Here is a 23,577-nt window from a genome sequence, read left to right on the forward strand (position 1 = left end):
GAGACTCATAAAGAAGGAGCAATGTAAGAGCTAAACTGTGTGGGTGTGACTTAAGTAGAGACACAAAGACTGGAAAGGCTTTGTGGGAAAGGAGGGCATAGGGCTGGGTAGAATCGTGACACTTAACCAGGTTGACCGGCTCAGGGAGGACCTGCCATGCGTAAGCACAGTGGTGGAACAGGCACTGGGTGCCGAACTGCGGCCTCCCCTCTCCACTTCCCCATTCCTGCTCCCTTCTGAGTGTGGCTCCCTCCCTCCTGCCATTGCTCCATTTTTTTGGTCTCTACTAAGTGTATTCTTCCTCCCCAGTCCCCCTCAATTAAAAAGTTACCTTTCTAGTAAATTCTTGCTACGGGTAATGCAACTGCAAAGCTTGTGGGCTTGTTTCCTAAGGAAGTGTCTGCATTTTGGGTGATGTGTATGGTCCTAAGAGATGGAACAGGGATCAGCAACCAAACTTACCAAGTTGGTGAGAACGTTTTGAACAAAATTCTTATTATTAATGGTTACTTCCTTATAAAATTAGCCATGTAAATTGCTAACAGAAAACATGATTTGGATATATGTAAAGGAAGGTCTGTTGATTTTAGGTGGCATACCACCTGAGAGGGTGGACTCCCAACAGTTTAGGAGCAGACGCTCTATCTAATTCATCCCTGTGTCCCCAGCTGTTAGTGCCCATGCGGCTGGCACTTTCCAGAACCTCAGTGATTAGGACCTGGTAAAAATAAGAAGATAGCAGATTGCGAGAAATGAAGTTCCTGTCTCCCAAAACCCAGTCCTCCCCACTTACATAGAAATGGGCTTTTTAGCTGAGCGTGCGTCCATTTAGTTCAACACATGATTTCTGAGCCTCTTCGGCTGAGACCTGTGGCAGATGACGAGGGCCTGGCCGATGAGATCCACGGAAGTGGTGCATGTGACTTCCAGGTTGGCCCCTCCCTCCTGCCTTCCTGCTCACCAGATTGTGGACATGGAAGTGGGAGCTGGCACTGCCATCTGGGGCCATGTGAGGGATGGTGTGTCTTGAAAATGTCAGAGCACTAAGAAAGAAGGTGTGGGCCCCTTACCATATGGACCATCACACCAGTCTACTGAGTGCTCTATGTGAGGAAGAAATAAGCTACTGACTTGTTGAAGCCACTACTAACTTCTCTCACAGATACCAAATCTATACCCTGACTAAAACACCAGCTGTTTCATGCTTGAAACCCCAGAAAATACTTCAGAAAGTCCATTTCAAGATACGCCCCAAGCTGACAGCCCTGGTTGTACTCCAGTAACTTCAGTACTTCAGCTGGAGGTGGGGAGGCAGGAGAGGGGAAAGGAGGGAGGGGAGAGGAGGGAGAGAGGGAGAAGACAAGCTGCTGTCAAGGCCAATTCTTTGTGTTTGATTCCCACCTGCTGTTCTCTGCCTCTGCTCCTGTAGATCAGCCTCACAAGAAATTCACTTCTGACAAACACAGTGACTGAAGTACAGCAAGGATTTCCTGGCCATTTTGACATTAAGGGAGGGATTTCTTACTTTTAGCTCATCACGATGCATCAGTGAACAGGTCAGAGCACATCTCTCGAATACCATTCTCCTCCTGATGCTCATACACACATTCACATCCAAACTGGGGCTGTATACTCCTTACAAACAGACACTCTGAAAGGTGCACAGATTCCCAACACACCTTTCTATCTCAAAGTACACACCCTGCCCCATGTGTGCAGAGAACCACCCTCCCTGTACTGACCCACCATCACCAGAGCCACTCTCCATTCTGCTCTTCTGCCCATGAGAGGTCTTGCCATGGGGACTCCTGTAGTCAAAAAGAGAGCAGCAAAAACAAGGAAGCCCAGGCTTTCACAATCCACCAAGCATCTTCTGGGAGATCTGAGAACAGAACTGGAGAGTTTGGTAGGTTGGATGAGGGCTTCCCAGGTCTCTGGTGTCACCCTTTATGCCTCCTTGGATAACCGTAGGATGGTGAGGAAGGAGGGGCCACCAGCTTGGCCAGTGAGGGGGCCTCTCCTGGGCCCCACCCTTGCCCTGCAGAACTTCTCGGGCAGCACTGTCATGACAGCCTGGGTCTGACCTTCATCTGGCTGTTGGGATGGAAGAAGTCTATGGCTGAGTGAACTCAGGAGGGCAAAGGGCAGGTGCCAGTGCTGGCTGGGATGCTCAGGAGGGGTGCTCCCGATAGAGTCAGGCCTGAAGCTGGGGCTGGAGGAGTCATCCTCCTTGAACCAGGGATGAATGAGAAAGCAGTGGGGGGGCCCATCTTGCCACCCCTGACAGAGCAGTGACCCTAACACCTGAAACTGGCTTAGGTTCAAAAAGGAAGCCTGCTCGCCACAGTGAAAAGAGAAATCCTGCATTGTGATATGGCCTTGCTGAGGAAAGCGGAAGTTCCTGAGGAAAAGGAAAGCAGAGAAGAGGAGAGCTGAGGCCATGAGCTGGAGAAGGAAGATCACCAGGCACCAGGCTTGCCCTAACAGGGAAGACAACACCCTGCAGCCGCGTCAGCACCAGATGGCCTACGCCTCAGACCGAGGGCTTATCATCACCCACAGGGGTCAGTCGCCGTGGCCAGAGCTCGGCTTTCAGAAGCAGCAAGAGTCGGGGCAAAGTGATGCAAAAATGACCCTCATTTCCTCGAAAGAAGCCTGTTGTTGTCTCTCTGGGGATTAGTCACTGGGAGGCCATGGTAACAATCCCATCACCCCAGCAACCAGGCCCAGCCAGGGTACTCACTGGCACTCGTAACTGGCCAGCAGATCGAAGACGTTTGCACCTGCTTTTGCACATCATGGGAGCCGCTGCCAGTGACGCACTCGCTGAGACGCAGGTGAACGTCAGGGGGCCCAGGCTCTCTGGAACAGCAACTGACAGCACATGCAACTTGGAATGCGGCAACTGGAGCTCCGCTGTGCCCGCCCACTGCAGCTGGCAGGAATGGGGGTGGAGGTGCGGACGATGGCCTACCTTGGTCAAATCTCTTTCTTTTGAAGGAATAAATGAGAAAACAGATAACTGGCTCCCACATAACTATCTTCCTTCAAAAGCCATTTCCCCTCACCCTCCACTGGTTCACAGCGGGGTAGGACCGCAATTCCTAGCTTCTTCTGTTTCCTCCCCTGCAGCCCCACTGACAATAAGAGGAAGACCCAGTCAGCCATGGAGAGAGGCCCAGAGAGACCAAGGCAGTGGAATCCTGGGCTGACTCAGGGTGTGGTTTGATTGCTGACTGCTGAGAGATGGCTGGTTTCACAGAACACTTAGTTCTTCCCACCCCAGTGTTGCTGGAGTTCTTCCAAGCCCTCTTCTCAAGGCAGTGTTCCATCTTCTCTGCCCTTACCCTACACCACCCCATCTCACCCCTGCCAGCTCCTCTCTACCCTCTGAGTCTGGATTATTCTCAGGTGGGTATCCCTACATTTCTGTCACTTCCTCTGTAAAAATCAAGGCTTGGGGGACAGTAGAGGTACTATCCTGGGCCTCAGGAGACGGTGTCATAGACCTCGTTTTTCTACTCATTATGTGACACTGTGGAAATCATTTACCTTTCCTGGGCTTCAATTTCCACATCTCTAAGTTAGAGGCTCTAAAACCCTCAAGTCATGGGATTCCCTCCCTCCAGGAGGGGCACTGGAGAACAGGAACAGCAGCAGCCTTAACAGAGGACCACCTGCCATCTCTTGCTGCATCTGCCCTCTATTCCCTTTCCCCAGGGCACACTCTGGTATCTGAGCTCTGGTCCCCAAACCATTTTCTTACGCTGTGACTCCAGTGTCTTCTTTCAAACACAACAGTGAGTTTAGAAGACCTTCAGTGCATCCCTTTCTCTTAACTCCTGGGTTCTAAACTAGATGCCAGGTTTGGACTCCTTTCCCTGACTCAGAGAGGCTCGGAGAGTGCAGGCCTCTGTCACCAGAGCTCCAACTCTGGCTCTGACACTTATCTGCCTTGGGACTTTGGGCCCATTCCTTCAACTCTCTGAACTTCTGCATATTCACATCTAAAATGGAGGAAGTATAGTAGGTGCCTATAGTCCCAGCTACTCAGGATGCTGAGGTGGGAGGATCCCTTGAGCCCAGGAGTTCAAGACTGCAGTGAGCTACAAGCGTGTCTGTGAACAGCCACCAGTATTCCAGCCAGAGTGATGCAGTGAGAACCCACCTTTAAAAACATAAAAATATAAATAAAATGGAGGAGATAATAAAGTATCTCACAGTGTTGTGAGGATCAAAGGGGATAAAAAGAAACAGGAGCATCAAGAGGGAGGTGATGAGGTTCTCCTTCCCCTGTCCCCCTACTGGCCTGCTCAGAGTGGGAAAGAGCAGACAGGGCTCTGGGAGGAAGGGGCCACCTCCCCTAGGCCTTCCAGATCGATTCATGCAGCCTTGGCTCTGGTCCCTCACCTGGGACCTGATGAGCAACTGACGAGTATCCCCCTGCTGGGCGCTTCCCAGGGCCGGCCTTGAGCTAGGCATGTGGGCCCCTATGGATGAAACTCTTGCTCAAGAAATTTCATCCTGCATGATCCAGTATGCAATGACAAGGGAGAGAAGGAGTTAGTCCAGGATTTTCTACAGCAGCCAGTCTTAGTAGATGCTCCATCAGTTCCTCATCAGCTGTTGAATTCATGTCTCTAGGAAGAGGAGAGGACTAAGGCAGGCGATTTAATCTGCCATAACAAGAAAATGCTGTGACCTCAAGGCAATTTCACAACACAGAATCCAAACAGTTTCCCCCACCAGATAGATCTGAAAAACACTAAGGTTCTTACTGGGTTTAACTACTTTGACAGATGCATTCCTCGATTCATTCATTCAGTTGATCATCAAACAGTGATTCTTATTGAATATCTATTATGTGCCAGGTTCTGAGAATATAGCGGCAAACAAACAAGACAAAAATCCTACTTTCTTGGAACTTTTTTTTTTTTAAGACAGAGTTTCATTCTTTCACCCAGGCTGGAGTGAAGTGGTGCAATCTCAGCTCACTGCAACCTCTGCCCGCTGGGTTCAAGCAATTCTTCTGCCTCAGCCTCCTGAGTAGCTGGGATTACAGGTATGCACCACCATGCCCAGCTAATTTTTGTATTTTTAGTAGAGAGGGGGTTTCACCATGTTGGTCAGGCTGGTCTCGAACTCCTGACCTCAGGTGATCCACTCGCCACGGCCTCCCAGAGTGCTAGGATTACAGGCGTGAGCTACCGCGCCCGGCCTCTTGGAACTTTTATTCCGGTGGAGAGAAAACAAATAAATAAAATTATGCAGAGAATTAAACCAGTGGGATGAATGACAGCAAATAACTGGGTGGTTACTGTAGTCTGAGAGGTCAAGGCAGTACCCCTGTGCAGATGACACTGAAGCTGAGATTGGAATTATATGAAGGAGTCAGCCATGCGGGACGAGGGAAGAATATTCCAAGCAGAGGGAACAGCTATTGCAGAGGCCCTGAGGTTGGAATGGGCTTGGGAGTGGGAAAACCCGAAAGAAGGTTGGAGTGGCTAGGGGAGGAGTGGCAGGGGCTGGACTGGTTAGGATTTTGTATGTAGGAATTTAGGTTTTACCCAGATTAAGATGGGAAGCCAAGACAAGAGTTCTGAGCAGGACAGCAGTATCATCTGTTTTACTCCTGAAGAAGCGAGCCTGGATTTCAGCAAACAAAAATAGAGGCAGGAAGACCAGGCTGCAGAAGTCTGGGGAGAGATGGTGGTGGCTTGGACTAGCACATGAAACAAGCCTGGTGGACAGGCACTGTGTAAGTATTTGTTGAATGAATGAACAAATGAATGATTGAATACCCTTATCTGACCACTTCTCATCTCATACTTAAATAGTAAGAAAAATCTCTAGACTATCTTAAGTAGGAGTAAGAGAAGGGGTCAGAAAACAGTTTAGAGTTTTGGCTTTGTTTTGTTTTTTTTGAGACAGGGTCTCACTCTGTTGACCTGGCTGGAGTGCAGTGGCATGATCATGGCTCATTGTAGCCTCGACCTTCTGGGCTCAAGTGATCCTCCCACCTCAGCCTCCTCAGTAGCTGGAACCACAGGCATGCACCACTACACTTGGCTAATTTTAAAAATTTTTTGTAGAGATAGGATCTCCCCATGTTGCCCAGGCTGGTTTTGAACTCCTGGGCTCAAGTGATCTGGCTGCCCCGGCCTCCGAAAGTGCTGGGATTACAGGTATGTGCCACTGTGACTAGCCCCAACTTAGAATTTTAAAGTAGACACATATAAATGATGAATGGCCAGGCACGGTGGCTCACGCCTGTAATCCCAGCATTTTGGGAGGCCAAGGCAGGCAGATCACTTGAGGTCAGGAGTTCAAGACCAGCCTGGGCAACATGTAGTAGCCCCATCTCTATTAAAATACCAAAATTAGCCAGCCATGGTGGTATGTGCCTGTAATCCCAGCTACTCGGGAGGCTGAGGCAGGAGAATTGCTTGAACACAGGAGAAGGAGGTTGCAGTGAGCCAAGATTGCACCACCGCACTCTCGCCTGGGCGCCAAGAGTAAAACTCCGTCTCAAAAAAAATAAATAAATAAAAATAAAAATAAAAGGAAATGATGGAGGCAAATAAGTGTAACTCATCTGAAGAGGAATTTAGGCCAGGCTTGGAGATAGGCAGGAGGATATATTCTAGTATAAAGTGATTCTAACTTTTTTGGGTCATTCTTCTTTAGAAAAAGGTACTTGGTACATCTATAATATTGAGTCTGGGGCCAGGCTCTGGCACCACAGAGCAGAAAAGGCACTTTGAAGACAATATACCTGAGGTGATTAGGAAAGAGCCTATGGAAGGCAGGAGAAGGAGGGAGGCAGTCAGTACTTGCAGAGCCCTTCTAGTGCCTGACCCTGTGATCTGGCAGGAACTGAAAAAAGCACAGGGCCTGCTGCAGGTCTGAGACTGGTGGGCAGCCTTAGAGGTTCCAGGGGTGGAAGCATCTGTGACTCAGTGTGAAGTCCCACAGGCCTGGGGCTTTGCTGACTGAGCTGTCTCACTCCATGGGGCCACTGGAAAATGTCACAGTGACCCAGGCCTCCCTATCTCTCTCCTCCCAGGCTTCCCTCCCTGTTTGCTCAAGGGTCGGGGCATATGAGAAGTGTTCATCCTTTCATGCTGGCTCACGGGCTCTGTGTGGGTGACGATGATGCCACATGTATATGTGTGTGCAGATGTTGGTTTTTTCCTTCTTTGCCTTGCCCTGGCTACATGGCTGCTTGGACTCAACCTCACAATGCCACTTGCCTACTGCTCCATTCTCTAACCTCTGAGTCTCATTTTTCTACATCTCACTCCTACTTCCCTTCTTCCACCTCCCTGCTAAACACCATTGTTATTCCATTCTCTACAGGTCACCATGCCAAGCACAGGAGGCTCCTTCGGTGTCTCCCAGGTAACCCAGGGCCATGGTCCCTGCAGCCCCAGGCTGGCTCTCTGGTCCTGTAATCCAAGACACAGACTTCAGAGGTAGGAGTGAGGAGGGACCCAACACTACAGGCTGCAAACTCAGCCTACCAGACCCGGACAGTGCGCGAGTCAGCAAGACTGCCACCCTAGTTGGTATGAATCAGTGAAAAACGCTGCCCCTTGAGCTGGTTCCAGCAGAGAGGGTCTGCCTGCTTGTTCCGGAGTTTCCTTATTTCAAAGCGTACTCTCATGCTTCTTTTGCCACCTGACTGTGGTGAAAAGTCAATCCATTAACACAAATTGAGCACCCACTGTGTACCTAATAGAAAACAGTCTCTAAGTTCATGAGGGCTAGTTGGGAAGAGAGAACTAAAGCACAGGAAAGGGAAAATGATAAAAGTGTAAAACAGCAAAGGCTCTGTGATGATACAATAACCAAATGCTGCAGCGGTTCAGGGAATGGGGAGATCCCGGAGGGCAGGGGTGCTGTCGAGAAGATGGGATTTAATGCATTCCCACTAAATGTCCATATTTGGCAGGACAAGCAGAAGTTTTACATGACTTTTTGTGGGCAAGGGGCCTGCTAGGAAAGAGGGACCAGAATTACTTGGAGACAGTATTCTAACAAAAAGAGCTACAGCTGATCTGCCTGCTTGCCTACCCACTACCCCCTTTAAAGGTCTTACATATACATTTTTCCATAATAAAGTTTCTACCAAGAAGTCATCCTTCTTGAACCAAAACACTAACAACAGGCATGAAATCTGGCACCCCTTGCTCAGTGCCTTCGCTTATCCTGTATCAATTCAAGCAGAAACTGTTTTCCCTTTTTTTTTTTTTTTTTGAGATGGAGTCTCGCTCTGTTGCCCAGGCTGGAATGCAGTAGTATGATCTCAGCTCACTGCATCACTGCGGAAACTCCACCTCCGGGGTTCAAGCAATTCTCCTGCCTCAGTCTCCTGAGTAACTGGGACTACAGATGCACACCACCATGCCCAGCTAATTTTTATATTTTTATTAGAGATGGGTTTTCACCATGTTGGCCAGGCTGGTCTTGAACTCCTGGCCTCAGGTGATCTGCCCACTTCAGCTTCCCAAAGTGCTGGGATTACGCGTATGAGCCACCACACCTGGCCGGAAACTGTTTTCTGAGCCTTACAAAAGGAGACGGGAACGGGAGCAGGCCATCTAAATTAGGTGGCCAACAGTGGCTGAAGCTGAAAGAGCAAGAGAGGGAGATCCAGTGCCAGGAAAAGCAAGAAGCCTGAGGGAAGTTCAGAAAGCCATCCCCCTGCCTGCCCTGTCCCCATGGCCCATCCAGCTCCCAGAAGCACCCTGCCTCCGCTAAGTGGAACATATGGGGTTCTGCCTGGCGACCTCCTGATCTAGCCGTCCTTAAGTCCATCCTGGAGTCCTTCGGTCTAACTCTCTGCAGTATTTCCAGCTAAGCCACACCAGATAACTTGCATCGGAGTGAAAGAGCTCTACAAAAAGAAAAGGCTCAGGTCCCCCTGGCTTGTAGGAAAGGCTATGGAAGAATCCCAATCACTGGATTCTTTCTTTTAGCCCTTCTAACCTTCTAAGATACCTTTCTTATCTTCTCTTCCTCTGAAGGCAGCTTCACAAATTTGTACCTGCATGGGTTCCTCCCCTGCTGCTCTCTCCCAGAACTCTGCCTAACTTAAGAATCGTACAAATGCCGGGATTTAAAGTTAAATATTGTCCAGGTTGTTTTTCCCACACAGAGGCCTTTGTTCAAATGAAATCTGACATTAAATCCCCGATGTGGTATATAAAACAGATCCAAGTGGCCGCTTGGTGGAAGAGGGTGGGGAGCTGCAGAGACAGCCTTGAGCATCTCCCGCTCTTTCATTAGAGCTCTTTCCTCAGCATTTCAAGGCCTGAAGTCAGAGCAGGGAAAGGAGGAAGGCGGAGCCTTGCCTGGAGTCTGGCCCACACATTTTTTTTCTCCTAGCTGCGAATTTCAATCCTTTACTCTTAAGTCCTGGAAATGTCATTTCTTCCATTCCCTTCTGCAGGCTCCATGATTGGTACAGAGTGGGGAGGGAGGGGCAGAGAGGGTCCTGCAGCTGGGGCTCCCTGATGTCCATACTTCTAAGGGCTGAGGGTGCTTCGGATATTGCAGGGAGAAAGTTGTTGACAGGCTGTGAGTTTCATGCTTCCCTATGCGGGGTGAAGCATGTGCAGGAGATTCCAGCAGGCAAAAAAGGTGAGTAAGAAATCCATTCTCAGGAGGGCCGGCTAATCATGGCATTATTTTCCCCAGGCCTTCTAGAATCATTAACTAATTCAAATCTAGACCTAAAGCCAATTATTCAAAACGATATCTTAGGGTGAGGAAGTCTGAATGACTGCATTTAACGCTTGCCTCTTCTACAGGTTCCAGAAAGTGCAAGCATTTAACACTTGCCTCTTCTACAGAAAGAAAGATCTGTTAAGGAGCACTGGAGATCCCAGGATAGCTGTGCTGCGTTCTGAGGAAGGCAGGACAGAGCTCAGTCTATTCTGTTCCCACAGGAGATGAAGGTCTCCCTTTGCCCTCTCCATTTCTATTGTCGAGCTTCCAAGACCTAAGGAATACTTCGTCCTGGATCTCAGTGACTTGTGGCCTCTGACTGCCTTTCCCGATTTCCTGGTAGTTTCACTTCCTGGAATGCCACGGTCTGACTTCTACATCAGTGCCAGAGGCATGCCTCGGTATTTTTCCCTGGACACCTCATAGGTTTGAAACTCTGAGGTCACCTCATGCTTTCCCTTCTCTCCCACCTCCCACAGCAGCACTTCCCATGTGGAGATTACCCAAACCCCAACCAGTACTCTCACACATCAGTCCTCTCCTCTCCACCCCATCCCTACTGAGAGCAGCTGGAGAGGACTGTCGCTGCCAGCCCCCAGCTGATTTCCCTGCTTAATAAATCCCCTTACTCATCCCCAGCCCTGGCCCATCTCACACACTGCTGCAGAGATTCCACAAGTATGTTTCCTGTAACACCAGTCTCCTCTGAGTGCCTTCCCACCTCATTCCTGCTTTAAACCCTCTCCAGCTTCCCATTACCTGCAGAAGGAGATCGGGGCTTGGTACTGAGCCATCCCACAAGCGGGTGCCCCTGCCTTGCTCAGTTCATTTCCTGCTCCTCTTCCTTTCCTGGCCTAAGCCTGTGTTCTGACCACAGAAGTCCACTCACTGCTGCCCAATTAGCTCCCAGGTTCTCCCCAACTCCAGGGTTTGGCTCCAACTTCTCTTTCTGCATTGACTGTTCTGCTCTCATTTGTGTCACATCTCTCCCTTCCTTTGGGCCCACTCCACTCTCCAGACCCTTTCCAGAGAGACCCCACAGAATGCACCTCCTAATTCCTCAAGCTCCTCCAGCAGGCTGCTAGAAGACAGTCTGAGAGCAGAGCTCCGTCTGCATCCATCCCTCACTGACAGTGGGAGATCTCAGAGGTGTGGAGCTCTTGCGTTGTATTTCTTTCTTGGAGGAAAACTGAGAACTAACTTTAATTTTTTCATTGTAATTTTAACTTCTCAAAGAAGACGTTAAATATTAACACAACTTAATAATGTTATTTTACTGTGGCATTTAGCCAACCACTGATTTGGGGACAAAAGAAACAACATGTACTTTTAAGGTAGTTAAGACTCAATGGTAATTAACGTGGAACACCAAAGAGGAAAACATCAGCAGTGATTCTACAAAATCCTTGTATGTTGAATGAATGTGAAGTTACCACCAGCACTTGATATCCTTGAGAGATGGTAAAACAAGACAATATTGTTCTTTTTTTTTTTTCTGAGACGAAGTCTTGCTCTGTCACCCAGGCTGGAGTACAGTGGCACTATCTCAGCTCACTGCAACCTATGCATCCCGGGTTCAAGAGATTCTTCTGCCTCAGCCTCCCGAGCAGCTGGGATTACAGGTGCCCACCACCACGCCAGCTAATTTTTGTATATTTAGTAGAGATGGGGTTTCACCATATTGGCCAGGCTGGTCTTGAACTCCTGACCGCAAGTGATCCACACGTCTCAGCCTCCCAAAGTGCTGGGATTACAGGCGTGAGCCACTGCGCCTGGCCTAAAACAAGACAATATTGTTCTGATGAATCAGTTGCCTAACTTCTGATTAAAGAAAAAAATCAGGGTCCTGAAAAAATTCTCAGTCCTCAGCTACTTTTCAGTCTAAAGAAAAAGATCTATATTTTATGCTTAAGAAAATCAAGCTGGGCTGGGTACGGAATCTACTGTGTATTATATTCCAACAAATGTTTACTGAGCACTCACTGGGCTTTCTGTGTGTCCTTCTAAGCAAATGCTGCAATTGGAAAAATGAATAAATTACCAATGGCAGAATTTTAGCTACTGGGGAAGTCTGGCAGGTTGGGGGCTGAGGCGAGCCTGCTTGCATATCACTCGTGGCTCGGTTCCAAATGCTATCCTCCTGAGAGGAAAAGCTGATCTAGGCGAAACCTGCCCTGGTGCAGTATCACTGAGAGATTATTCCAAAACTAGCTTCTTCCACATAGGCAGAGAAGCATGCACAGACCATTTAGACTGCGGATTCAGATCCTGGAAGGTTCACACATCTCAGGAGGCTTCCAGGGAACACAGTCCTGTGTTCTGCCTTGGCAAGCAGCCCCAGCCAGAGTAACTGATGTGGGGCCTTGCATCAATTACAAAGACTATCTGGCTTCCTCTTCTCTCATTCTGTTGTCTATTAAGGTGAACTTCTTTGCTCAGCTTTGATCCCTTGCCTCAAAACAGTGTTCTTGCTTCTCATTGGGACGGTTGATCCAGAGACCTTTCCTGACACCCAGCCCCAAGAGAATCCAAGTCCACTAAAGCAGGCATCCTCCTAGATGGCCGCTTGTCCAGAGGTGTGATCTTACGTCTATTCCATCTGCCCCCTGTCTCTTCCATCCAGCAGCCCATTTTCTACCCACAGCCTGAGTTCCTTTTTGCTTTTGTAGCATTTGCCATTACATGCACATGACCCCGGGCCCGGGGCTGTAACCGCTTATACTATGGCTGTGACCTCAGGACTACCCAGCTAGGGTGCTCTTCTTTCCACTCCCCTCTTCCCTCCTGGGTTTATGTCATTATCAAATGAGCAGCTAGGACACAAAGTAGAGAAACTTAATGTACACATAATCATTTGTCGCTTTCTGTCACATACAAAAACTCACACAGGAACAAAATGATGGTTTTGTGATTCCTGAGTTATGGAACCACACAGATAACAGAGACTTGGCCTTATTTAAAACCGATGACAATGTAACTAGCAAAAGACCTAACAGTTTATTAAATTTCTACCTTTAAAAATAATTTTTCTCTAGGATGTCCTAGAGCAGGGGTCAGCAAACTATGGCTAGTAGATCAAATCTGAGAAGCTGCCTATTTTTGTAAGTACAATTTTATTGGAACACAGTCATGCCCATTTGTTTACCTACTGTTTGTGGCTTTCCCACTAAAATGGCAGAGTTAAGACAGAGACCAAATGACCAACAATGCCTAAGATACTATCTGGCTCATTATAGAAAAGTGTGCCAACCCCTATCCTACAGCAATAAGGCAATGCGAAAGGATAAGAACGAGGTACCTGTTGACTGGCAGGTATTTTCTTGTGACATGGCAGTTGTCACAGTTTCCGTGGCTGCATCTCTAACAGCTTGCTCCTCACTCTGCAGAAGGGTAAGGACACACTTCCAGAGAGCAAGTGTATCCTGCAACTCTAAGAAGACCAAAAGGAATCTGAATTACCTAGAATGCAATTAACAGGCAGGTGCAAATACTGCTTCAAATCCCTGGTGGAAGAGAGGAGCACTGAATGAGTTGCAGCTATTCCTTTTTTTCTGGGTACTGTTAAGACAGAAAGAGTGTTAGACAAATACTGGCAAAGAGAGACTCCTAAGGGAGCAGATTTGGAAATGTCTTTTTTGGGGGTGAGGAGGTAGGCTTTCTGGAGGCAACCAGCCCTAGGCAAGGCCTCCAGAAGATGCTGCCCAGCTGACAAAGACCTGGTGCCCTACTCTTCTAGTTGAGTCCTGATTCTCTACAAGAAAACTTTATGCATAAGACTGCTTTGGAGAAACTGGCCCAGTGTTGATTCAAGTGTCTGAGCCTATAAATTCTGAAAGTGAAGCATCAATCAAGATTATGCTGTGGGGGCATGAATAAAAAGAGGCTGGGTATGGTGGCTCACACCTGTAATGCCAGCACTCTGGGAGGCTAAGGTGAGTGGATCACGAGGTCAAGAGATTGAGACCATCCTGGCCAATATAGTGAAACCCCATCTCTACTAAAAATACAAAAATTAGCTGGGCGTCATGGCAGGCGCCTGTAGTCCCAGCTCCTTGGGAGGCTGAGATGGGAGAATCGTTTGAACCTGGGAGGCAGAGGTTGCAGTGAACTGAGATCGTGCCACTGCACTCCAGCCTGGTGACAGAGCGAGACTCCATCCTCGCCCCCAACCAAAAAAAAAAAAAAAAAAAGAGAAAGACCCATGATAAAGGCAGCAACTTGTGTCCCACGTATGTAGGGGGTCCACTATCTGAATGCCATTATTACTCCTGGACACTGATCTGTCTATTCAGCCTGTGCTAGGTGCTGCTGTGGACAATGAACAATAAAAGATAGTATCTTGTCCTGAGCAATCAAAAGGAATATAAAGTCAAAAACACAAAGCAATGAGTTGTCAAGAACAAAATTGCGTGGCTGTGACTCATAAGAGGAAAAATGAAAGTGGACTGCTGTAACTGACATAGAATTCAAGATGAAAGTGAGAGGTAAGCATGGCCTCCCAGAAAGGGTACCTCCGGTCCAGGTGGGGTGGGCCTGGGCTTGTGGAGGGTTATCACTGGAGAGCCATGGAAGACCACCACGCAGCATCGCCATCCTTTCAATGGAGAAACTACCCTGCCCTAAGAACTCCCCTTTGTCTATTCTCTCCCTCATCTGTACATGGAGAACCTGGTTTCAGAGTCACTGATGCTTTAGTCATACTAATAAAACAGTGGCTCCATTTGGGGTTTCATTCTCTTCTTTTCATTACAGATCTGATTTTAAATTTTACTCAGCCTTTCAGTCTCCAACCTTTCTAGCTGTTCTGTAAGGGTTCAATACCTTCCTTTCTTAATATTTTCCTCTTTTAACATGGTCATCATTTATATCCTTCAAATCCTTCCCTCTTCAGTCCATTTCAATTTTTCTTTTTCCTTAAATGACTTTGCTGTGCCCTTGACTTTTCTCATGTACTTCTTTTTTTTTTTTTTGAGATGAAGTTTCACTCTTGTTGCCCAGATAATAGAGACTTGGCCTTATTTAAAACCGATGACAATGTAACTAGCAAAAGACCTAATAGTTTATTAAATTTCTACCTTTAACAATAATTTAAAAGGCTGGAGTGCAATGGTGCAATCCCGGCTCACTGCAACCTCCACCTCCCGGGTTCAAGTGATTCTCCTGCCTGAGCCTCCCGAGTAGCTGGGATTACAGGTATGCACCACCACACCCGGCTAATTTTGTATTTTTAGTAGAGACAGGGTTTCACACCATGTTGGTCAGGCTCAAACTCCTGACCTCAGGTAGACCCAGCCTCCTCAGCTTCCCAAAGTGCTGGGATTACAGGCATGAGCCCCTGTGCCTGGCCTCTCATGTACTTTTACGTCCTTTGCTTCTACCTATTCAGTACCTTTTTTCATTGAGATGGGGTCTCACTATGTTGCCCAGGCTAGAGTGCAGTGGCACAAGGGCTCACACTACAGACTCAACCTCCTGGGGTTCAAGGAATTCTCCTGCCTTAGCCTCCTGAGTAGCTGGAACTATAGGTGCGTGCCACCACATCTGGCTAATTTTTTAATTATTTGTAGAGAGAGGATCTTGCTATGTTGCCCAAGCTGGTCTCGAATTTCTGGGTTCAAGTGATCTTCCTGCCTCATCCTCCCAAAGTGCTAGGTTTATAGGCATGAGTCACTGCGCCTATTTTTCATGTTCTTATAGGCACAGGACCCAATTTCACAAAGGAATTCCAGGTTATTCCATACACATTTTACCTGTTATGAGCTAGGGTTTGAGTAGTTAAAGTCACCCAGAAAATGTGCTGCAAAATGGTATTAACTTTACTGGAGAAGCTTTACTAAGGTTTGTCATCCTTTGCTCTTATTCCTCCGGGTCTAATGATTAAATCACAATCACAGAAGGTCCCTTCTCAATATATCTCTCTGGCTGTAAGAAAAATGCCTGAAGTCACTAAGAAGAAAAAAGTTAAAACCATATTGAAGAAAACATTGTATCCTAGAGAGATACAGGGACATGAGACCCTTTATTGGTCTGAACTCCTACAACATTTAAAATTTGAATCTCACTATCTAAAAAACAATTCCCTCCTTTATTCTGTAAATCCTTTCTCCACAACTATACTGAAAGCTTCTTGGAGGCAGTGACCATGTCTGATTCTTGAGGGCTGAGCATGGAAGAGGTACACAAAAATATAACTCTACTAATAGATGAGAAGAGAATCAGAGCATGTTAATATGGGATTAAATGCGGCAGGAGAGGGCAGGGCTGGGGTTGAAGATGGCTTTAGAACCTGGGTTTTCCTTTTATTAAACCCTATGCTTAAAAGCAAAACAAAAAAACAAAATAACACCATTTAAAAATTTTTTTAAAAAGAACTATGCTTTTCAATTCCTTAGGATTTTCTCAGGCTTGGTTCTTACACATCATTGACATGCTGCCCTTTCCTATTACTCTTGACACACAGAGTAGCAGTCAGGAGAGACATGGAGGTGTACAACATGCTGGAAACCAGCTAAGATCTGTACATCCATTTAATTTCAAAATATCTCCACCTTTACGTCCCAAAGATCCTAATATGGTTTGGATTCACAAATCTCATGTCGAATTGGAGTGGATGGTAGGAGGTGAATGAATCATGAAGGCAGATTTCCCCCTTGCTGTTCCCATGATAGTGAGTGAATTCTCACAAGATCTGATGGTTTAAAAGTGTGTGGCACTTCTCTCTGCTCTCTGACTCTCCTGCTCTGCCATGGGAAGCTGTGCCTTGCTTCCCCTTTGCCTTCTGCCATGATTGTAAGTTTCCTGAGGCCTACCAGCCATGCTTCCTGTTAAGCCCATGGAACTGTGAGCCAATTAAACCTCTTTTCTTGATGAACTGCCCAGTCTCAGGTAGTTCTATATAGGAGTGTGAGAATGCACTAATACAGAAAATTGGTACTGGAAATGGAGCACTGCTATAAAGACATTTCCACCTGAAAATGTGGAAGCAACTTTGGAACTGGGTAACAGGCAGAGGTTGAAACAGGGCTCAGAAAAAGACAGGAAGATGTGGGAAAGTTTGGAACTTCCTAGAGACTTGTTGAATGGTTTTGACCAAAATGCTGACAGTGATATGTGCAGTGAAGTCCAGGCTGAGGCGCTCTCAGATGGAGATGAGAAACTTATTGGGGACCGAAGTAAAGGTCACTATTGCTATGCTTTAGCAAAGAGACTGGTGGTATTTTGCCCCTGCCCTAGAGATCTGTGGAACTTTGAACTTGAGAGAGATCATTGAGGGTATCTGACAGAAAAAAACTGTAAGCAGCAAAGCATTCAAGATGTGACCTGGCTGTTTCTAAAAGTATATACTCATATGCATGAACAAAGAGATTATCTGAAACTGGAACTTACATTTAAAAGGGAATCAGAACATAAAAGTCTGAAAAATTTGCAGCCTGGCCACGTGGTACAAAAGAAAAATCCATTTTCTGGGAAGAAATTCAAGCCTGCTGCAGAAATTTGCATAAGTAAAGAGGAGCCAAGGCCGGGTGCAGTGGCTCATGCCTATAATCCCAGCACCTTGGGAGGCCGAAATGGGTGGATTGCCTGAGGTCAGGAGTTCAACACCAGCCTGGCCAACGTGGTGAAACCTTGTTTCTACTAAAAATACAAAAATTAGCCAGGCATGGTGGTGGGCACCTGTAATCCCAGCTACTGAGGAGGCTGAGGCAGGAGAATCGCTCAAACCCAGGAAGCGGAGGTTACAGTGAGCCAAGATTGTGCCACTGCACTGCAGCCTGGGCAACAAGAGTGAAACTCCATCTCAAAAGAAAAAAAAAAAAAAAAAAAAGGAGCAGCCGAATGTTAACAGCCAAGATGACAGGGAAAATATCTCCAGGGCATTTCAGAGACCTTCATAGCAGCCCCTCCCATCAAAGGCCAGGAGGCCTAGGAGGAAAAAATGGTTTCTTAGGTCAGGCCCAGGGCCCAGCTGCTCTGTGCAGCCTTGGGACACGGCACCCTGAGTCCCAGCAGCTCTAGCTCCAGCTGTGGTTAAAAGGAGCCAAGGTACAGCTCGGGCCATTGCTTCAGAGGGTGCAAATCCCAAGCCTTGGTGGCTTCCATGTGGTGTTGGGCCTGTGGGTGTGCAAAAGGCAAGAGTTGAGGTTTGGGAACCTCTGCCTAAACTTCAGAGGGATGATGAAAACACTTGGATTTCCAGGCAGAAGTCTGCTGCAGGAGCAGAGCCCTCATGGAGAACCTCTATTAGGGCAACATAGAAGGGGAAATGTGGGGTTAGAGGCCCCACACAGAGTCCCCACTGGGGCACCACCTAGTGGAGCTGTGAGAAGAGGACCACCGTCCTCCAGACCCCAGAATGGTAGGTCCACTGACAGCTTGCACTGTGTGCCTAGAAAAGCTGCAGGCACTTAACACCATCCTGTGAAAGCAGATGCAGGGGCTGTATCCCTTAGAGCCACACGGGCAGAGCTGCACATGGCCTTTGGGAGCCCACCCCTTGCATCAGCATGCCCTGGATGTAAGACATGGAGTCAAAGGAATTTATCTTAAAGCTTTAAGATTTAATGACTGCCCTGCTGGGTTTTGAACTTGCATGGGGCATGCAGCCCCTGTGTTTTGGCCAATCTCTCCCATTTGGAATGGGAGCACTTACCCACCACCTGTACCCCCATTGTATCTTGGAAGTAACTAACTTGTTTTCGATTTTACAGGCTCATGGGTGGAAGGGACTTACCCTGTCTCAGATGAGTCTTTAGACTGTGTACTTTTGAGTTGATGCTGAAATGAGTTGAGACTGGAGGACTGTTGAAAAGGGATAATTGTATTTTGCAATGTGAGAAGGACAAGAGATTCAGGAGGGGCCTGGGGTGAAATGATATGGTCTGGATTGCCCAAATCTCATATCGAATTGGAGGCGGGGCCTGGTGGGACGTGATTGGATCACGTAGGCAGATTTCCCCCTTGCTGTTCTCATGACAGTGAGTGAGTTCTTATGAGAGCTGATGGTTTTAAAGTGTGTGGCACTTATTCCTGCTCTCTCTCTCTTTCTCCTGCCAGCATGTGAAGAAGGTGTTTGCTTCCCTTTTACCTTCTGCCACAACTGTAAGTTTCCTGAGGCCTCGCAGCCATGCTTCCTGTTAAGACTATAGAACTGTGAGTCAATTAAACCTCTTTTCTTCATAAATTACCCAGTCTCAGGTAGTTTTTTTTTTTTTTTTTTTTTTGAGATGGAGTTTTGCTCGTTGTCCGGACTGGAGTGCAATGGCACGGTCCTGGCTCACCGCAACCTCCGCCTCCCGGGTTCAAGCAATTCTCCTGCCTCAGTCTCCCAAGTAGCTGGGATTACAGGCACGTGCCACCATGCCCGGCTGATTTTTGTATTTTTAGTAGAGACGGGGTTTCTCCATGTCGGTCAGGCTGTTCTCAAACTCCCGACCTCAGGTGATCCACCTGCCTCAGCCTCCCAATGTGTTGGGATTACAGGTGTTAGCCACTGTGCCTGGCTCAGGTAGTTCTTTATAGCAGTGTGAGAACAGACTAATACAGATACCTTCAACTTAAAACAAAAATCATTGAATGCAACCAGCAGCCTATCCAGTTACTTTAGCCAGATGCCTAGAAGTCATTCTTGAATTTTCCTTTTATGTCAACCTCAATACCACCAAGTCCTGTTGATTCTACTTCCTAAATCTTTTGAGCCTGTTCTCTCTTCCTTGCTGTCAAAGCTTCACACTCACCCATTCATTTCTCACCTAGATTATTGCAATAGGCCTCCCGGAAGAAAGGACAGTTAGGCTGAGTCTTGAAAGACAAACAGAAGTCAGTCAAGCAGTGGTTTGTTTAATTTAGAGAACTGTTCCCTACTGATGACACATAGGGCCTGTGTTGGGGAGTGGTGGATAAGGCAGGAGGAGTGGGTTAGGGGACAGAACAGGAAGGGCCTTGTGAGCCGTGCTAAAGGGTGTTTAGGCTTTATACTGAAAGCAGTGGGAACCCACTCAAAGGTTTTAAACAGTAGACTGAAATTATCAGACTTGCATTTCAGAAAGATCTTTGTAGAAAAAAGTTTAGGGTAAGGCTGAAAAACAAGAGGCTGGTTTTTGTGTGTTGGTGGTCTGGGAGGAGTGGCCCATGCCTGTAATCCCAGCACTCTGGGACGCTGAGGCGGGTGGATCATCTGAGGTCAGGAGTTCGAGACCAGCCTGGCCAACATGGTGAAAACCCGTCTCTACTAAAAACGAAAAATTAGCTGGACATGGTGACGGACGCCTGTAATCCCAGCTACTCGGAAGACCAAAGCAGGAGAATTGCTTGAACCCAGGAGGTGTAGACTGCAGTGAGCCAAGATCATACCATTGCACTCCAGCCTGGGTGACAAGAGTGAAACTCCGTCTCAAAAAAAAAGAGTGTGTTCGTGAAAATGATAAGAGCATGAACTAAGATGGCAGGAATATATCTGAAAGACATAAAGGTAGGTTTCATGTTGCCATCTTTCACCTTCCCTTTTTTTAGGCAAGAGTATCTATTCATATTTTAAGTGAACAGACTTCCGTCTCAGCACACTTACCAAGAATAGGATGGGGGTTGGTGAGGAAAAGTGGTGCAGTACTGGTGAGGACTTCAACGACGGCCAGCCTCGACTCTGTAGGAAGATGGTCTTCACAGGACAAGATGACCAGCTGAACCCACTGCTTCAGCTCAGCAGCTATTAATTCCCTGTTCTAAAAGCACAAAATATACCTATCAGTTCAGAAGATGCAACAAGGGCTGACATGGAATTAGGGGTGACCTACACCAGACTGGGCCTGCAGATTAGCTCTTAGCTCAGTGGGAAGAAAGTTGTTTTTTAGTTGCTTTTCTATTCCAACTAGAGAGAAATATGCCCAAGGAAGAAAACCTGACTTGTCTTTCGGTAAGATGGAGTCACTATGACTAGACAGCAAGTTGTTTTAGTCTTTTTTTTTTTTTTGAGACAAGATCTTGCTCTGTTGCCCAGGCTGGAGTACAGTGGTGCAATCTTGGTTCACTGCAACCTCCACCTCCTGGGTTAAAGTGATTCTCCTGTCTCAGCCTTCTAAGTAGCTGAGAGTACAGGTATGTGCCACCACACCTGGCTAATTTTTGTTAGACAGGGTTAAAATGAGACAGGGTTTCACCATGTTGGTCAGGCTGGTCTCAAACTCCTGGCCTCAAGTGATCCGCCCACTTTGGCCTCCCAAAGTGCTGGGATTACAGGCATGAGCCACTGCTCCCAGCCTTCCTTTAGTCTTTCTGGATGCAAATCAGATTATGAGAACACTGGCATACATTCGGTCTCGTAAAGACCAAATTTGTGGGGAAAGACTGTCCAGCAAATAATAACGTGTTGTCACCAATAACCAGATGCCCCTCCTATAGTAACGGAACCCCAGATTTTTGGCTGGGCCCATGGGCATCCAGCTAGAAACTACATGTCCCAGTCTCTCTTGCATTTGGGAGTAACAGGTGATTAAGTTCTGAAGACTGGGATGACACTAGAAGTAGTATCTGTGCACTTTCAAGTCATACCTTAATAAATGTCCATGATCTTTATTTCCTGGGTTTCCCCTTCCTGCTAGCTAAACAAGGACAAGATGGTGGAAGCTGGAGCAACCAGGTGGGGCCCTAAGATAGAAACTATGTGTTTAGGACAGAACAACAAAGTATGAGAACCTGGTGACTCAACACTGTCAAGCTACATTTGCTTTGGACTGCTTCTATCTGATTTAAGCCACAGTATTTATGAGTTTCTGTTAAAACATTTAAAGCAGAATCACAGGCCAGGCACAGTGGCTCACGGCTGTAATCGCAGCCGAGGCAGGTGGATCACCTGAGGTCAGGCGTTCAGGACCAGCCAGGCCAACATGGTGAAATCCTGTCTCCACTAATATACAAAAATTAGCTGGACATGGTGGCGCACGCCTGTAATCCCAGCTACTCAGGAGGCTGAGGCAGGGGAATTGCTTAAAGCCAGGAGGCGGAGGTTGCAGTGAGCCAAGATCACGCCACTGCACTCCAGCCTGGGAGACAGAATGAGACTCTATCTCTAAATAAATAACTAAAGCAGCATCTAACACTATTGTTTAAACAAAGCAGTGTTGTTTTTATTTTTTAGAAAACTAGATTATCAGTTTATTACAAAGGCTAAAAGATACAAATGAACAGCCAGATTAAGAGAAAGATACACAGGGAGAGGTCCGGAAGGATCCCAAGCACAGGACCTCCTTTCCCTATGGAGCTTTGGGGTGTGCCACCCTCCTGGCACTTGGGTGCATCCTGTTCACCACCCAGAAGCTCTATGAACTTTTCATTCTTCAGGGTTTTTAAGGAAGCTTCATTGCAACAGCATGATTGATTAAATCATTGGCCACTGGTGATCAACTCAACCTTCAGCTCCTTGTTGTTTTTAATAGTAACAGTTTTACTGAGATACAGTTCACATACTGTAGAATTCAATCATTTAAAGTGGCCAATGCAGTGAACTCTGGTGTATTTACAGACATGTGCAATCACCATCACAGTCAATTTCAGAACATTTTCATCACCACAAAGAGAAACTCTGCACCCTTTAGCTATCACTTCCCTATCCTCCCATCTCCCCAGCCCTGAGTAAGTACTGATCTACTTTCTGTCTCTATCAATTTGCCAATTCAGGACATTTCCTATAAATGGAAATTTCCTATAAATGGAATCAGATAATATGGCCAAATAATATTCCACTGTATGGATATACTACATTTTGCTTACTCATTCATCAGTTGATAAACATCTGGATTGTTTTCATCATTTAAACTCTGTTCTTTCATTTTCTAACAGGGACTGTTGTTCCACATGTACTTTACTTCTCCTATCAACTGAACCTCTTTAAACGTTCAAAATGTAACTAATGATTCCTTTGATCATCTATGGGCATCTATGCAACTAACATGATGCGTATTTTAGACCTTGAGGAAGATGCTAATTCCCAATGCACCAAGAAACTCATATTTCCCCAGGAGCTTCTTTTATCTATTTCTCTACAGTTCTGTTCATTTTTTTTCTCCCTGGAAAATTCCCAATTTTCATTAAATATCACTTTATTCATGTACTGGACACAATAACTGGTTAAAAACAGCTTTGGATAAGAATAATGCCTTGGCAGTCTTGCTAGGCTGCCCGGTGACTTCTGTCTTAGAACTTGGTGTTTTTTTTTTTCTTTTTTTTGAGACGGAGTCTTGCTGTGTTGCCCAGGCTGGAGTGCAGTGAGATGATCTTGGCTAACTGTAACCTCCACCTCCTGAGTTCAAGCGATCCTCCTGCCTCAGCTTCCTGAGCAGCTGGGATTACAGGCGCATGCCACTACACCTGGCTAATTTTTGTAATTTTTGGTAGAGATGGGGTTTTGCCATGTTGGCCAGGCTGGTCTCAAACTACTGACCTCAAGGTGATCTGCCCACCTCAGCCTCCCAAAATGCTGGGATTACAGGTGTGAGCCACCGTGCCCGGATCTGGTGTTTTTTGTTTGTTTGTTTGTTTTGTTTATTTTTGAGACAGGGTCTTACTCTGTTGCTCAGGCTGGAGTGCAGTGGCATGATTTCAGATCACTGCAATCTCTGCCTCCCAGGTTCAAGCAATTCTGCCCAGCCTCCCGAGTAGCCAGGATTACAGGCACCCACAACCACGCCCATCTAATTTTTGTATTTCTTGGTAGAGATGGAGTTTCACTGTTGGTCAGGCTAGTCTCGAATTCCTGACCTTAGGTGATCTGCCTGTCTCGGCCTCCCAAAGTGCTAGGATTACAGGTGTGAGTCACCATGTCTGGCCATTTTTTTTTTTTTTCCCCTGGGCTAT

At 46.9% G+C, this 23,577-nt stretch overlaps 1 protein-coding gene across 1 annotated transcript in view; it reads right to left on the minus strand.

The window, feature by feature from the left end:
- THADA (THADA, armadillo repeat containing) overlaps nt 1-23,577 on the minus strand; it is a 353,351-nt gene that overhangs the window by 35,855 nt on the left and 293,919 nt on the right. The window contains exons 35-36 of the mRNA XM_025354222.1: nt 20,297-20,450; nt 13,031-13,162 (exon numbers count right to left, since the gene is read on the minus strand). Coding sequence (XP_025210007.1) covers nt 13,031-13,162; nt 20,297-20,450 — 286 coding nt within the window. The remainder of the gene's footprint in view (nt 1-13,030; nt 13,163-20,296; nt 20,451-23,577) is intronic.

This window comes from Theropithecus gelada, chromosome 13 (assembly GCF_003255815.1).
Source record: "Theropithecus gelada isolate Dixy chromosome 13, Tgel_1.0, whole genome shotgun sequence".
Classification (NCBI taxonomy): Eukaryota; Metazoa; Chordata; class Mammalia; order Primates; family Cercopithecidae; genus Theropithecus; species Theropithecus gelada.